This window comes from Phyllobates terribilis, unplaced genomic scaffold, assembly GCF_046119375.1.
Source record: "Phyllobates terribilis strain yellow unplaced genomic scaffold, ASM4611937v1 Scaffold_8__6_contigs__length_399053987, whole genome shotgun sequence".
In the NCBI taxonomy this organism is placed as follows: Eukaryota; Metazoa; Chordata; class Amphibia; order Anura; family Dendrobatidae; genus Phyllobates; species Phyllobates terribilis.
Genome location: NW_027362768.1, coordinates 71,179,319 through 71,197,395, shown reverse-complemented (window position 1 = coordinate 71,197,395; position 18,077 = coordinate 71,179,319). Strand labels below are relative to the sequence as shown.

At 42.0% G+C, this 18,077-nt stretch overlaps 1 protein-coding gene across 2 annotated transcripts in view; it reads left to right on the top strand.

The window, feature by feature from the left end:
- CEBPG (CCAAT enhancer binding protein gamma) overlaps positions 1-3,092 on the top strand; it is a 119,939-nt gene extending 116,847 nt beyond the window's left edge. For both annotated transcript variants that reach the window (XM_073643031.1, XM_073643030.1), the window contains one exon: positions 1,618-3,092. In XM_073643031.1, coding sequence (XP_073499132.1) covers positions 1,654-2,067 — 414 coding nt within the window. In that variant the 5' untranslated portion in view covers positions 1,618-1,653 and the 3' untranslated portion in view covers positions 2,068-3,092. The remainder of the gene's footprint in view (positions 1-1,617) is intronic.
- The last annotated feature ends 14,985 nt before the right edge of the window (positions 3,093-18,077 follow it).

Here is an 18,077-nt window from a genome sequence, read left to right as displayed (position 1 = left end):
ACTAATGCTAACTACTGCTAACCAGTATTTCTATTCAGCCAGCTCGATGAACCCTTTTTGTGTTGTGTGCTTTTCAATAATTTAGCACTTGGCACTTTACATTTTGACTATTTGTGCTTTGATTCTCGGAACTTTACTGCCAAGTGCTAAATGGCTGGAAATAGAAAAAACCTATCTTACTGATGGAGCTAGTGCGAAACACTATCAATCTCCTATCCTGTTCTAGCCAGGGTATTGAATTCCAAAATTAGCTATTAGGCCACGGCCCCGATTAACAGATCTCTCCCTATGTGTGGGCATTGGGTGATAGCTCTCAGTCTACCAAGGGGGAAAGGAAAAAGCAAGTGGGAACATACCTCTGTAACTAATCATCCTAAACTCCACGTTTCCAGCCATCACTTTAAAGGGAACCTCTCATGTCAGTTAATGCTATTAACCTGCAGACATAGGGTTAATCTGCAGGTTAATATCGTTAGAAGCAGGGCTGTGGAGTCGGAGTCTGTGTCCATTTTGTTGGAGTCGGTATAAAATGGACCAACTGACTCCTTAAATATATAATTAATTGGGTTTCAGTAGTTCAATGCAGGACGTGCTGTAAATGTTTTCAGAAGAATTTGGGAAAGTTATGAAATGTCCTATAAATGTCTGTTCTGTTACTGGTCTAAGGATTTAAAGGGGTACTGCGGGGAGAGAAAAAAATTGTGTACTGTTCCTGCACTCATACACTATAAAGATGAGATGATCAGTGCAGTTTTATGATCTTTATAACCCCTCTAATTTCGTGTGACAGGATCTGCTCCTCATAGATTTGCCCTCCCGTCTGGGTCATTACATCATATACTAAGTGCTACTCCCCCTGTAAGGAACAACTGAGAATAGAGGGCTTGACCACTCCCCCTGTTATCTCCAGAGAAACAGGGGATCTGTGAGGAGCAGATTCTGTCACATGGAATTACAGGGGTTATAAAGATCATAAAACTGCACTGATCATCTCATCTTTATGGTGTATGAGTGCTTGAACAGAACACAATTTTTTTTATCTCCCAAAATACTCCTTTAAGCTTTTAGTTTAGATAAATTTGTGCTGCACTTTATGTACACAGGGAAATTGAGGAGTCTGAGTCAGTAGTTTGGCTTACCGACTCCACAACACTTAGAAAGGTGTCCAGCCACCGTAATGAAAGTGCGCTTCATGGGGAAAAAATGAACTCCTCCCAGGAGCCGCCAGCTTTCAGTCATACAGGTTTTCCAGTTTGGCTACCGTCACAGCTATGTGATCCGTGGCATGATGATGCACTGCAGAGGTGGCTGTCAGTCAAGTGCTGGAACGTGTTTACAGCCTCTACTCAATTGTGACTCTTGCTGTGCTAACATGGCTTTATTACTGAAAGACGGCTCCTGGGAGGAATAAAGTCCAATTTCTCCCTGGTGCCACTCTAATACTATTAACTCTAAATCTGCAGGTTAATAGTGATATCATATGTGACAAGTTTACTTTCTAGTATATTTTTTCTAAAATGCTGCAGTAGTATGAATAAACTGACAGGTTCCTTTTGAATGTATTCTGTTTAGTAGTAATAATTATAATTAATTTAAAATTCTATCATTTCACTGCAGGTTTTCCAGCATTTTTTGCATTTACAACTTTTGAAAATGGATCTATCTCCATCTTCTTCAGATGATGGGTTAAGTAATTCTCACCTGAGTAGCCCATCAACTCCTCAGCTTGTGCCACTAGACCCAGAAGGTGGTGGTAAAGCTGCTCCTGCAAGTAAAAACAAGAAAGTACAGCGAATGGACCGTGGTAGCGAGGAGTACCGTCTACGCAGGGAGCGCAACAACATGGCTGTAAAGAAAAGTAGATTAAAAAGCAAGCAAAAAGCCCAAGATACACTGCAACGGGTCAATCAGCTAAAGGAGGAGAACGAGAGGCTAGAGGCCAAAATTAAGCTACTGACGAAAGAGTTAAGTGTGCTGAAGGACCTTTTCCTAGAGCATGCACACAATTTAGCAGAAAATGTACCAACAGAGACTTCTGTATCAGGGCAGGACCAAGCAACACCATAACATGTACTACATTATATTAATTGGTGGCAGACTTCAGAATAGACTTTTGGAGAGAGATGAAGGTTGACAATTGTTCATGGATTTTTATATGAAGTAGTGCTGGAACTATTTGTTCTGCTTCATCTTTGTAAAACTGTTAAACTTCTTTAGCACTACATGATGTCTCTATCATCATGACCATGTCTTTTTGTGCTCCATGACAGATATGTACATAATGCTGATCACTCCAACACAGAAGCTATGTGGTGCAATCAGCTGCAGAAGCCCGATTATGATGCACAGCGCGACTCCTACTGTAACTGCTATGATCCGCGTTCTTAGCAATCCTAGGTGTTTAATCCTCCATATCGTGTCTTCAATAATGATAATGAAACAAGGAGGTTGACAGATGGAAAACACTCCTTCTGTCAGCCCATTGGAACACCTGCAGCAAGATCACGTGTATCAAAGGGTTGCTATGGCATTTGGAGGTCTGACAAAGGCCTTTGGGTTTTCCATACACTATGGTACAGACAATCAGATCCCATTGGAGGTAAAGCCTGGTAGGTTAATCATTAGTCAAGAACTGATATTATAGTCTAATGCACAGCACTGTACAGTACAACTCAGTAGTGCTGTGTATTACTAATACTATCTTAATTCGCATTTTTAAATCACATGTTAATATCCCCTTGAGGGACTGATAAATATTGTAAAAAAAAAAAAATCCCAATAAAAATAGTTCTAATCTGGAAAAAATAAGCATAGCTTAAAAATGTCACATTTTTTATTGCCGCATAAGCAACGATATGTACTACATCACAGAAATAATTTATCCCACACGGTGAACACTGGAAAGAAAAAACACACAAAAAAATTAGTGAATAAAAAGTTTCACATAATACCAAAATGGTAACAATAGAAACTACAGATTATTGCTCAAAAATACAAGCCATCATCTGGCTCTATAAACTAAAACCTGTAAAAGTTATGGATCTCAGAACATGATATAAAAAATAAAAAAGTAGTAAAATGTGAAAAAAAAATTATATAAATTGGATAGCAATGTACCGTAATCACATGGACTCGTACTATAAAACTATATATTATCCTGTACAGTGCACACTGTACAAAAAAAAAATACCATAATTTCTGAATTTTCCTCATCCAGCGTCCCAAAACAAAATGATATTAAAAAGTGATCAAAAAGTTGTTTGTATCCAAAAATTGCACCATTGTAAACTGCATATCTGTCTATGGAAAAAAAATATTTTCTGGGTCTCTGATTATAGGGAACCCACACCCCTCCCCAAAAAAGAATTTTAAGACTAAATAACTTTTTTTGTGTGTGTAAAAGTAGTAAAACCAAAATCTACATAAATTGGGTATTGTCATTATCATATCAAATCGCCAGAATAAATTTAGTATGGCGTTTAAACAAGTGGAATTTTTTTAGCAGTTTTTTTTTTTTTTTTTTTAAACACTGCTTCAGCTTATGTACATGCCAACTTCCAAAAAAAAGTGTAGTAAAACATGATCAAAAATTCATTTGCATCAGAAAATGGTACCACTGAAAGTTGCATCTACATTTACATCTGTCAGATATAGAAGTAAGAACTCATGCAACTAAAATAACGTATAGCGCTCAGAATATTGTGATGCAAAAGCAAATTATTTTTTTCAAACATTGTATTTGTTGTACTAAAGATGAGTTTAATGGCTATCACCATATTCGTATAAGGCCGGTTTCACACATCCTTATATTTACGGTACCGGAAAAACCCGTACCAGAGATATCCATGTGCACCTATGTGACACACGTGTGCCGCACATGGGCCCCGGACCTCCACTGCGCTCAGCGAGTGACAGGACACCGCTCGCCGAGCGCAGCTCCGGGCCCGCTTGCTGCACAAGTCAATTCTCCCCTGCTGAGTGGTCACATGGATTACAGCGGGTGGGGGGGCACTTAGGACAGGTGAGTATATGGATTTTTTTATTTTATTCTTATTTTTACAGGTGGAGACACAAGGAGCAGACTACAACTCTCATCATTATTTCCTGCTAGAGCTGATCGCCGGCAGGGGACTACAATGAGGGCAGCGTTCAGCACCCGGCTAACTGTACCACTAATTTCCAAGCGCCAGTATGTGTCACATGGATGGCAGCCCGTGTGCGGTACGTGTTTACACGGATCCATTGACTTGAATGGGTCCGTGTGATCCATGTTGCTGGCCAAAAATGGACATGTGGATCACACGGACACACGGTGCGTGGAAACAAACTGACGTGTGTAGACTCATTCATTTGAATGGGTGTACATGTGTCAGTGTCTCCGGTACGTGTGGAAACTGTCACCACACATAGAGGAAATACTGACATGTGAAAGAGCCCTAAACTTAACACCTTATTTGTGTAGCACGTGAAAAATGGAAATTTTCAAACATCAAAAAATAGAGCCGCTGTTTTATTAACTTTTGTATTGTGAGACATTGGAGAAATAAAAATTAATAACAGTTTGATAAGTTATACGTACCACATCATCCTGCCACTGACGAGTAGAACTTATCCGAAGAAAAAAAATCCTCATACAGTTACACCGACAAAAAAATAAAAATACTATGACTCCTTTCAAGTGCCAAAATGGTCAACTCATTAAAGAGGTTCTAAAAGAATGTAATATAGGATGGGCTGTCATTTGAATTACATAACAGGTGCCATTCATAACTAAAAAACTTGCACTCTGTAACGCTATAGCATGCAAACATGGAATATATGAAATTGGAAGTGCATTACTGCACTAAAAAATGGGAAAAAGTGAAAATATTTAGCACTTAAATTGACCAATTCATGTATGCCCAGCAGCTGAGGCAAGGCATTCTTCATTGCTGGGAACCTAATCTAACGTGACTCCTCTCTTGGTTCATGGGGCATGATAGCCGACATTTATATTGGTAGATAGGCTCCTGCTGTAATTAAAACCGTCATAGGCTGATGGGTGGAGTACTCCGTTAGAGAGCCTATATATGTGAGAGGAGTCACATTAGATAGGTTTTCAGCAATGAAGATCGCCTTGCCGCAGCTGCTGGACTTACATGAATTGGCCAATTTATGCGCTAAGTATCTTCGTTTTCTTTCCTTTCTTTTAGAGCAGTCATGCAATTCCATATATTTCATGTTTGCATACTATAACGTTATAGAGTTCAAATTTATTTGTTTGTTATACATATGGAAATGGCTACTCTTAGTATGCTCCTGTACATACCAGTTTTCTGTTTGGAAGTGGCGGTCAATCTTTGATATTTGTATACGACAGCCCATCGTAGTCACGCATCAGAAACACCGGTCTTGAGACCTGTGTCTCAAATGGTAGAGTTGGATAAGTGTATGTCAGGCATGTAATTCTCCACAAAGAGAAATATTACCCTTGAGATCACTAAAGAAGAAATATATCTTCTCGGCTGACTGAGCACAAAAGATTTATTTTTCTCCCGCCTCAGTCCTCGATTCTCAGTCAGTTGAGGAGATTTATTTCTTTGCCTGTTGTACAATACTCTTGCGCATTTGGTATGAATGGTGACAATACTGGTCATCTGACAGTTGAGACACAGGTCTCAGGAGCTTGGTTCCTTAAAGCTCCCGTCTCACATAGCGAGATCGCTAGCGAGATCGCTGCTGTGTCACGGTTTTGGTGACGCAACAACGACCTCACAAGCGATGTCGCTATGTGTGACACTTTGCAGCGATCAGGCCCCTGCTGTGAGGTCGCTGATCGCTGCAAAGTATCCTGGACCATTTTTTGGTCGTTGCCCTCCCGCTGGTCAGCGCACATCGCTGTGTGTGACCAGCGGGAGCAGCGATCAGGCTGGTAACCATGATAAACATCGGGTTACTAGGGGCACACGTGCCCCTAGTAACCCGTTGTTTATCATGGTTACGAGCCTGCTAAAGTGAGCGGTAACCTCCCGCTCACCGTAGCAGAGTGGTAACCATGATAAACAACGGGTTACTAGGTGCGCGTGTGCCCCTAGTAACCCGATGTTTATCATGGTTACCAGCCTGCTCCTGCTTCAGCAGGCTGGTAACCAGGAGCAGGACATCGTGGAAAGATTCTTTCCACGATGTCGCTGCTCCCCTGATCGTTGGTGAGCCTGCCTGTTTGACAGCTCACCAGCGACCACATAGCGACGCAGCAACGATCCCTGACAGGTCGTATCGTTGTCGGGATCGTTGCAGCGTCGCTAAGTGTGACGGGGCCTTAAGACTGGATCCCATCCTGACATGTGACTAGGATGGCTGCCATTTGAATCATTACATTCTTGGAGAACCCCTTTAAGTGATTAATTCTCTTTTAATCAAAACAAAGTTATGTTGAAGTCTGTTTGGACTGCAAAATAGGCCTGTCTGACAGCTGCATCTGAACCTGGGTTGCAGGAAAATTCAGCTGCATTTTACCCATCAAAATAGATGATGATTGCGCCCGTGGTAAGAAAATTGAGTCAGTTGGGCGCAGGTGAAGTTCATTGTGTGACAAACGTGACATTGGTCATAGTTTTTACTATAAGCTAAGACTTTAATTTTATCTATGTTGTAATTAGAGTTGGGAGCTTTAACAGTTGAAAATTGTTATGGCAAACATAAAATATTTCATTTGCATCACCTAAAGGCTGGGTACACCACCACGTTATTTTTTGGGGGTTTTGTGTCCCAAAAGATCTAAAATTTAAAATTGAAGCAAATTTGGTAGTGATTATGTGATCTCACCTGTCAATTTCTGTGTCATTCCATCTGATGATTTGACCCACATGCTTCCAACCAAACATCACACAATAACATGAATTCTGGGTCTAATCTATTCCTTCAAAAAGAACCCTGAATTGTGAGATGTGAGGACTCTGGAGATACTTTTGTGGTATCCTCCACACCTTTAGGCAGCCCACACGCCGAGAGTGCATTAGAAGGAATAAATAAGCAGGAAAGGGGGCAAGAAGAAACCAGCCTAGTGGTAGAGATAGAGATCCTTGAACCTCAAGGTTCCACTAATGGAAGGGAAGTAATGTGATTAATCTTATGTTCATTTTCGCCCTGTTTTAACTTTCCTTATTATCTTAAGCAGGGGTTGGGGAATCTCAGGCCTGCGTGCCATTTACAGCCATTAATGACCTTTTATCCAGCTCCCGGGCAGATTCCCAGGGACCACAGTACTTGGGCCGTCAGCTGTATTTTGACGGCTTCCAGCCCTTTAATTTCTTCTTGCTCTGTGAGCACGCACACATAGCATTCACTACTGAATCCTGAGCTGCATGCAATGAAAGATTATGTAAAGTGCGAAAAATGCCAAAGGGGGGGGGGGGGGGGTGAATACTTTTGCAAGCCACTGCATATGTGTACATTGTAATATCACCACTAAACCTTCATTTTTCCAATCTGAATAACCCCAAGTTTAATAACCTATTTTAGTCCTCCCATTCCATTAATAACCTTGGTTACTCTTAGCTGAACTCTAGCGGGTGCAGTGATGTCCTTCTTATACACCGGTTACCAAAATTGTTCATAGTAGGCCGTGTTCACACATTCAGTAGTTGGTCAGTATTTCACATCAGTATTTGTAAGCCAAACTCAAGAATGGGTGAAAAATGCAGAAGCGGTCCACGTGTTTCTATTATACTTTTTCTCTGATTGTTCCACTCCTGATTTTGACTTGCATATACTGATGTAAAATACTGACAAAATACCGAATGTGTGAACGTGGTCGTTTACTTAATGTGGCCACACTAGTAACTTGTATAGAGGCAAAACTACAGTGGGTACGGAAAGTATTTAGACGTCTTTAAATTTTTTCACTCTTTGTTTCATTGCAGCCATTTGTTAATTCTAAAAAGTTCATTTTTTTCTCATTAAAGTACACTGTGCACCCCATCTTGACTGAAAAATACAGAAATGTAGAAATTTTTGCAAATTTATTAAAAAAGAAAAACTGAAATATCACATGGTCATAAGTATTCAGACCCTTTGCTCAGTATTGAGTAGAAGCACCCTTTTGAGCTAGTACAGCCATGAGTTTTCTTGGGAATGATGCAACAAGTTTTCCACACCTGGATTTGGGGATCCTCTACCATTTTTCCTTGGAGATCCTCTCCAGTTCCCTCAGGTTGGATGGTGAACGTTGGTGGACAGCCATTTTCAGATCTCTCCAGAGATGCTCAATTGGGTTCAGGCTAGGGCTCTGGCTAGGCCAGTCAAGAATGGTCACAGAGTTGTTCTGAAGCCACTCCTTTGTTATTTTAGCTGTGTGCTTAGGGTCATTGTCTTGTTGGAAGGTGAACCTGAGGCCCAGAGCACTCTGGAAGAGGTTTTCATCCAGGATATCTCTGTACTTGGGTGCATTCATGTTTCTTTCAATTGCAACCAGTCGTCCTGTCCCTGCAGCTGAAAAACACCCCCATAGCATGATGCTGCCATCACCATGTTTCACTGTTGGGATTGTATTGGGCAGGTGATGAGCAGTGCCTGTTTTTCTCCACACATACCACTTAGAACTTTTTGGTGATAATTTTATCTTCGTCTCATCAGACCAGAGGATCTTATTTCTCATAGTCTGGGAATCCTTCATGTGTTTTTAAGCAAATTCTATGCAGGCTTTCATATGTCTTGCACTGAGGAGAGGCTTCCGTCGGGCCACTCTGCCATAAAGGCCCGACTGGTAGAGGGCTGCAGTGATAGTTGACTTTGTGGAACTTTCTCCCATCTCCCTGCTGCATCTCTAGAGCTCAGCCACAGTGATCTTGGAGTTCTTCTTTACCTCTCTTACCAAGGCTCTTCTCTCACGATTGTTCAGTTTGGCTGGACGGCCAGGTCTAGGAAGACTTCTGGTGGTCCCAAACTTCTTCCATTTAAGGATTATGGAGGCCACTGTGTTCTTAGGAACCTTGAGTAATGCAGAAATTCTTTTATAACCTTGGCCAGATCTGTGCCTTGCCACAATTCTGTCTCTGAGCTCCTTGGGCAATTCCTTTTGAGCTCATGTTTCTCATTTGGTCTGACATCCACTGTGAGCTGTGAGGTCTTATATAGACAGGTGTGTGCCTTTCCAAATCAAGTCCTATCAGCTTAATTAAACATAGCTGTACTCCAATGAAGGAGTAGAACCATCTCTAGGAGGATCACAAGGAAATGGGCGGCATGTGACTTAAATATGAGTGTCTGAGCAAAGGGTCTGAAAGTTATGAAAATGTGATATTTTAGTTTTTCTTTTTTAATAAATTTACAAAAATTTCTACATTTCTGTTTTTTTTTTCAGTCAAGATGGGGTGGTGAGTGTACTTTAGTGAGAAAAAAATGAACTTTTTAGAATTTACCTAATGGCTGTAATGAAACCAAGAGTGAAAAATTTAAAGGGTCTGAATACTTTCTGCACCCACTGTATGTTCCCGACATGAGCATATATGCCTCTTTTAATGCATCCTATTATTTTATTTGCCTTGGCAGCAGCTGCCTGACACTTGTCACTTTGCCATCCACCCATATACATTCACTGAATGAAGTGGACTAACTCAATCAAATATAACCTTTATTATTAACAATTAAAACTGAAACTTCAAATCTACTGTCCTATGTAGAGTCCAGCCACAATGGTCCTTTTTCTTTCTTTATTTATTTATATAATCTATCCTTTATATCTTATTTGACGTGGTGTGAAAAAGTGTTTGCCCTTTCCTGATTTCTTATTCTTTTGCATGTTTGTCACATTTAAATGTTTCAAATCACAAAGCAAATTTAAATGATAGACAAAGATAAGACAAGTAAACACAAAATGCAGTTTTTAAATGAAAGTCTTTATTATTAAGCAAAAAAGAAATCCAAACCTACATGGCCTTGTTTGAAAAAGTGATTGTCCCCTAAGCCTAATAACTGGTTGGGTCACCCTTAGCAGCAACAACTGCAATCAAGCGTTTGTGATAACTGGCAATCAGTCTTTTACAATGCTCTGGAAGAATTTTTGCCCACTCATCTTTGCAAAATTGTTGTAATTCAGCCACATTGGAGGGTTTCTGAGCATGAACCACCTTTTTAAGGTCATGCCAGAACATCTCAATTGGATTAAGGTTAGGACTTTGACTAGCATACTCCAAAATCTTAATTTTGTTTTTCTAATACCATTCAGAGGTGGACTTGCTGGTGTGTTTTGGATCATTGTCCTGCTGCATAACCCAAGTGCGCTTCAGCTTGAGGCAATGAACAGATGGCCGGACATTCTCCTTCAGGATTTTTTGGTAGACAGCAGAATTCATGGTTCCATTTACCACAGCAAGTCTTACAGGTCCTGAAGCAGCAAAACAGCCCCAGACCATCATACTACCACCATCATATTTTACTATTGGTATGATGTTCCTTTTCTGAAATGCTGTGTTACTTCTGCGCCAGATGTAATGGGACATGCATCTTCCTAAAATTCTACGTTATAGCACATTTTTTAAACAAATTTTTTTTTGTTAGGGAGCTATAAGGGTTAAAAGTTGACCAGCAATTTCTCATTTTTCCAACTAAATTTACAAAACCATTTTTTAGGGACCACATCACATTTGAAGTGACTTTGACGGGCCTATATGACAGAATATACCCAGAAGTGACAGCATTCTAAAAACTGTACCCCTCAAGATGCTCAAAACCACATTCAAGAAGTTTATTAACCCTTCAGGTGCTTCACAGGAATTAATGGAAAGCCAGAGAGGATAGGAATGGTGCCAATTAAATCCGCGAATCAAAGGTGGACGTCCTGTCCAGTTCCTCAGGTATATAGCAAATGATTGGCTATGTACCTGAGGAAGTGGACAGGACGTCCATGAAATGCATAGTTTTTTAGCCTTAAATAAAAGATGGACTTTAATTGAACCTTTGATTCCATATCCATGTGTGGAGGAGAGCAGATTTAATTGGCACATTTCATATCCTCTCTGGCTTTCCATTGTGAATCCCTCTGTGGATTCAGTGCTGCCCGCAGCCCTCCATTATACCTACCACATGTGTTGTGCATTTCACAACTCAAAAAGGTGAGCAATCCTCCTGTTTTCTTACTACTTAATCTGGTAACAGCACTATTTGCGCTCCTCTTTTTATTTATTTTTAGTCAAGGTAATTATTGGAATGTGAAAGGAAAAAATTAACATTTAACTTTTTTTCACAAAAATTGTACTTAAATTTTATTTTCATTTTCGCAAGCATAATAGTGGACCCGAAAATTTGTTGTGCAATATCTCTTCACCATGCCGATAGCCCATTATGTGGGGGAAAACCACTGTTTGAGCACATGGCAGGGCTCAGAAGGGAAGGAGCGCCATTTGATTTTTTTAATGCAAATTTGCTGGAATCATTAGCGGATACCACATCACATTTGAAGAGCCCCTGATGTGCCTAAACAGTGGAAAACCCTCCACAACTGACCCCATTTTGGAAACAAAACCCCTCAAGGAACTTATCTAGATGTGTGATGAGCACCTTGAACGCCTAGGTGCCTCACAAGTTTATCACGTTGAGCCGTGAAAATAAGAAAATCACGTTTTCCCCCACAAAAATGTTCATTTAGCCAAAAAAATGTTATTTTCACAAGGGTAACAGGAGAAAATGCACCATGCCATTTGTTGTAGGATGATGCTAAATATGTGGAGAAAAACTACTGTTGGGGCGAACGTCAGGGCTAGGAAGGGAAGAAGAGCCATTTGACTTTTTGAATGCAAAATTTGATGGAATCATAAGCAGACACCATGTCGCGTTTGGAGAACCCCTGATGAGCCTAAGGAGTGGAAAACCCCCGCAAGTGACCCCATTTTGGAAACTAGGCCCATCAATAAACTTATCTAGATGTGTGATGAGCACCTTTAACCCCCAGGTGCTTCACAGAAGATTATCATGTTGAGCCGTGAAAATAAAAAAAAAACAAGTTTTCCTCACAAAAATGTTGTTTTAGCCCTAAATTTTTTATTTTTACAAGGGCTCTGCACACAGCTAAAATAACAAAGGAGTGGCTTCAGAACAACTCTGTGACCATTCTTTACTGGCCTAGTCAGAGCCCTGACCTAAACCCAATTGAGCATCTCTGGAGAGACCTGAAAATGGTTGTCCACCAACGTTCACCATCCAACCTGACGGAACTGGAGAGGATCTGCAAGGAAGAATGGCAGAGGATCCCCAAATCCAGGTGTGAAAAACTTGTTTCATCATTCCCAAGAAGACTCATGGCTGTACTAGCTCAAAAGGGTACTTCTACTCAATACTGAGCAAAGGGTCTGAATACTTATGACCATGTGATATTTCAGTTTTTCTTTTTTAATAAATTTGCAAAAATTTCTACATTTCTATTTTTTTCCTGTCAAGATGGGGTGCAGAGTGTACTTTAATGAGAAAAAAAATGAACTTTTTAGAATTTACCAAATGGCTGCAATGAAACAAAGAGTGAAAAATTTAAAGGGGTCTTAATACTTTCCGTATGGGGTTTACCTCTAAATCTCCGAGTGACGTGATTCAGATGAAACCTCTGAGGGATCCATTTACTATAATGCAACAGCAGAGTTACTCTGGCCTCCGTCTGGCCTCTGTTGAGAGTTGTCCTTCTTTTCAGAGGTGCACAAAACTATGGCGGACCGCTCTTTTATTTACGCCTAAAAAGACAGACACCGCCAGATCATAGACGGCCAGACTACATCCACAGTGCCTCCATCTACCTCATTATAAGGAATCTTCCACCGGGGGTTCCGTCTGAATCACATATTTCAGAGATTTACGTGGAAACATATGGTGTAAGCACTCAGCGTAGATCGCTGGATAAATATGAGCTGAGCCTTACTGCGATCAGCCAGGCAGAATGAACAAATCAACAGCAGGTGAATAACTGGTTTTATTTGTATTTTACGCCGTTCCTCATGCAGTATAAGTGATTAGATTACTTTATTCTTCCGGTCTGTGCGATTACAGAGATATCAGATTTATATTTTTTTTTATGTTTGTCACACACTAAAATACGCTTTTTATTGCAAAAACACTTTTTTTGCATCACCATATTTTGATAGCTATTATTTTTCCATATTTTGCCCTACAGAGTCATGTGAGGGCTTGTTTTTTGCATGACGAGTTGAAATTTTTATTGGTACCATATTGGGGCGCATGACATTTTTTGATCACTTTCTATTCTGATTTTAGGGAGGCAGAATGAACAAAAAACAGCAATTTGGGAATTGTTTGCTTGGAGTTTTTTTTTATGCCGTTCCACTTGTGGTAAAATGAATAAGGCAGCTTTATTCTTCGTGTCAATACAATTACAACGGTACCACATTTATATTGTTTTTATGTTTTGGCGCTTTTACACAATAAAAACTGTTTTATAGAAAAATAATTATTTTTGCATAGTTTATTCTGAGCGGTATAACTTTTTTATTTTTCCACTATCAGCTGTATGGCAGCTTGTTTTTTGTGGGGCAAGATAACATTTGCAGCGTTCCCATTTTTAAGTACATTTGTCATTTTGGTCGTGTTTTATTGCATTTTTTGTCTGCCGGTATGATGATAAAGCATTCTTTTTTGCCTTGTTTTTTATTTATTTTTTAACTGTGTTCACGGACGTGGTTAACTAGTGGGACAGTTTTTTAGGTCTGGTCGTTGCGGACGCGGTGTTTCCAAATATGTGTATTTTTGTGGTTTATTTTTGTTTTTACATAAATGTATTTATTGGATTAATATTTTTTTCTTTTTTTATTTATTTTGTGACTATTTTTTATTTTTTATAGTTTTACAATTTTTATTAACTTTTTTACACTTTTCTACATTGTCCCAGCATTTCAGAGCATTAGATCAGCGTCTGACATGTAGGGAGGAGACGTGTCAGCTTGTGCTCTGAGCATGAGCTGACACTCCACCATCCCTTGGTGACCCCGTGGCCACCTTGGGATACGGGGTCACCATGGAGACCATCAGTACAATACGATCTTCATCACTTGTGCTGATGGCAGCAAAGAGAGAGCTCCCTCCCTCTGCGATACCCCGCGATGTTGCTGTCACTATTGACAGCAGCATCACAGGAGTTAAACATCCGCGATAATGGGCGCAGCTGCAGGGTGTCAGCTCTTATATAGAGCTGACACCCACACTTGATCGTTGCAACGCTCAGCGTGGGCCCGTGCAATCGTCCTGCCGTAAAAATACTGCTGTTTGCTGGAACGCAGCTCCCGCAGCGCAGTATATATGTCGGGACATGTTCCATTTCAACGCGTTTCTTAGGTATCGTCCTCCTTCATCAGGGATTACACTCCATGGTTATGGCAGTCTTTATATAGGTTAGTGCTACATCACATTGGTTCTGATGTTAATTGTTAATTTCCTAAAAGCAAATAATTATATTTCGCTGTTAAGACCGACAGGTCTCAATGTATTTAATGTGAATATCCACTTACTTTCTGCTCTAGACATATGGTCTATGCATAGGCGGATTATAATGAGGGCAATCCGGGCGACCGCCCGGGGCCCCGAGCCTGCAGGGGGCCCGCGGCTCTGGGCGGGGTGTCTAATGCCGGATTGCCCTCATTATATGTGCGGGTCGCCGCGGCACATACTGGTAGCAGTGGCGGGAGGGCGGCCCCGGACCCCAGCAGCGGCCGCCGCTACTTCTTCATCGGCCGGGCCAGCACTGCAGCAGTTAACTTCCCTGTGCTGGCCCGGCCGCGTCACTGTTAGGAGACACGGCCCTGTGTGCGGCCGTGTCACCTAGCTCTGACGTCACGCAGTGCACGCCCGGCCTGCAGTGCTGCACCGAAGAGCCTGAGGACTGGAGCCGGGGGATGGTGAGTGTGTATGTGTGTGTGTGGGCAGATGTCATTGTGTGATGTGTGTGTGTGTGTGTGTGTGTGGGCAGATGTCATTGTGTGATGTCTGTTTGTGTGTGTGTGTGGGGGGGGCAGATGTCATTGTGTGATGTCTGTTTGTGTGTGTGTGTGTGGGCTGATGTCATTGTGTGATGTCTGTTTGTGTGTGTGGGGGGGGGCAGATGTCATTGTGTGATGTTTGTTTGTGTGTGTGGGCAGATGTCATTGTGTGATGTCTGTTTGTGTGTGTGTGTGGGCAGATGTCATTGTGTGATGTCTGTTTGTGTGAAGTCTGTGTGTGTGTGTGGGCAGATGTCATTGTGTGATGTCTGTTTGTGTGTGTGTGTGGGCAGATGTCATTGTGTGATGTCTGTTTGTGTGTGTGGGGGGGGGGCAGATGTCATTGTGTGATGTCTGTGTGTGTGTGTGGGCAGATGTCATTGTGTGATGTCTGTTTGTGTGTGTGTGTGGGGGCAGATGTCATTGTGTGATGTCTGTTTGTGTGTGTGTGGGCAGATGTCATTGTGTGATGTCTGTGTGTGTGTGTGTGGGCAGATGTCATTGTGTGATGTCTGTTTGTGTGTGTGTGTGTGTATGTGTGGTCAGATGTCATTGTGTGATGTCTGTGTGTGTGTGTGTGGGCAGATGTCATTGTGTGATGTCTCTTTGTGTGTGTGTGTGTGTGGGCAGATGTCATTGTGTGATGTCTGTTTGTGTGTGTGTGTGTGGGCAGATGTCATTGTGTGATGTCTGTTTGTGTGTGTATGTGTGTGTGTGTGGGCAGATGTCATTGTGTGATGTCTGTTTGTGTGTGTGTGTGTGTGGGCAGATGTCATTGTGTGATGTCTGTGTGTGTGTGGGCAGATGTCATTGTGTGATGTCTGTATGTGTGTGTGGGCAGATGTCATTGTGTGATGTCTGTTTGTGTGTGTGTGTGTGTGTGTGGGCAGATGTCATTGTGTGATGCCTGTTTGTGTCTGTTTGTGTGTGTGTGTATGTGTGTGTGGGCAGATTTCATTGTGTGATGTCTGTGTCTGTTTGTGTGTGTGTGGGCAGATGTCATTGTGTGATGTCTGTTTGTGTGTGTGTATGTGTGTGTGTGTAGGCAGATGTCATTGTGTGATGTCTGTTTGTGTGTGTATGTGTGTGTGTGTAGGCAGATGTCATTGTGTGTGTGTGGGGGGGGGCAGATGTCATTGTGTGATGTCTGTGTGTGTGTGTGTGTGTGGGCAGATGTCATTGTGTGATATCTGTTTGTATGTGTGTGTGGGCAGATGTCATTGTGTGATGTCTGTGTGTGTGTGTATGGGCAGATGTCATTGTGTGATGTGTGTGTGTGTGGGCAGATGTCATTGTGTGATGTCTGTTTGTGTGTGTGTGTGTGGGCAGATGTCATTGTGTGATGTCTGTGTGTGTGTGTGGGCAGATGTCATTGTGTGATGTCTGTTTGTGTGTGTGTGTGGGCAGATGTCATTGTGTGATGTCTGTTTGTGTGTGTGTGGGGGCAGATGTCATTGTGTGATGTTTGTGTGTGTGTGGGCAGATGTCATTGTGTGATGTTTGTGTGTGTGTGGGCAGATGTCATTGTGTGATGTCTGTTTGTGTGTGTGTGTGGGCAGATGTCATTGTGTGATGTCTGTTTGTGTGTGTGTGTGGGCAGATGTCATTGTGTGATGTCTGTTTGTGTGTGTGTGTGTGGGCAGATGTCATTGTGTGATGTCTGTGTGTGTGTGTGGGCAGATGTCATTGTGTGATGTCTGTGTGTGTGTGTGGGCAGATGTCATTGTGTGATGTCTGTTTGTGAGTGTGTGTGTGGGGGGGCAGATGTCATTGTGTGATGTCTGTTTGTGTGTGTGTGTGTGGGCTGATGTCATTGTGTGATGTCTGTGTGTGTGGGGGGGGGCAGATGTCATTGTGTGATGTTTGTTTGTGTGTGTGTGGGCAGATGTCATTGTGTGATGTCTGTTTGTGTGTGTGTGGGCAGATGTCATTGTGTGATGTCTGTTTGTGTGAAGTCTGTGTGTGTGTGGGCAGATGTCATTGTGTGATGTCTGTTTGTGTGTGTGTGTGGGCAGATGTCATTGTGTGATGTCTGTTTGTATGTGTGTGTGGGGGGGGGCAGATGTCATTGTGTGATGTCTGTTTGTGTGTGTGTGTGGGCAGATGTCATTGTGTGATGTCTGTGTGTGTGTGGGGGCAGATGTCATTGTGTGATGGCTGTTTGTGTGTGTGTGTGGGCAGATGTCATTGTGTGATGTCTGTGTGTGTGTGGGCAGATGTCATTGTGTGATGTCTGTTTGTGTGTGTGTGTGTGTATGTGTGGTCAGATGTCATTGTGTGATGTCTGTGTGTGTGTGTGTGGGCAGATGTCATTGTGTGATGTCTGTTTGTGTGTGTGTGTGTGTGTGTGTGGGCAGATGTCATTGTGTGATGTCTGTTTGTGTGTGTGTGTGGGCAGATGTCATTGTGTGATGTCTGTTTGTGTGTGTATGTGTGTGTGTGGGCAGATGTCATTGTGTGATGTCTGTTTGTGTGTGTGTGTGTGGGCAGATGTCATTGTGTGATGTCTGTGTGTGTGTGGGCAGATGTCATTGTGTGATGTCTGTATGTGTGTGTGTGTGTGTGGGCAGATGTCATTGTGTGATGTCTGTTTGTGTGTGTGTGTGTGTGTGGGCAGATGTCATTGTGTGATGCCTGTTTGTGTGTGTGTGTATGTGTGTGTGGGCAGATTTCATTGTGTGATGTCTGTGTCTGTTTGTGTGTGTGTGGGCAGATGTCATTGTGTGATGTCTGTTTGTGTGTGTGTGTGTGTGTATGTGTGTGTGTGTAGGCAGATGTCATTGTGTGATGTCTGTTTGTGTGTGTATGTGTGTGTGTGTAGGCAGATGTCATTGTGTGTGTGTGTGTGGGGGCAGATGTCATTGTGTGATGTCTGTGTGTGTGTGTGTGTGTGGGCAGATGTCATTGTGTGATATCTGTTTGTATGTGTGTGTGGGCAGATGTCATTGTGTGATGTCTGTGTGTGTGTGTGTATGGGCAGATGTCATTGTGTGATGTCTGTGTGTGTGTGTGGGCAGATGTCATTGTGTGATGTCTGTTTGTGTGTGTGTGTGTGGGCAGATGTCATTGTGTGATGTCTGTGTGTGTGTGTGGGCAGATGTCATTGTGTGATGTCTGTGTGTGTGT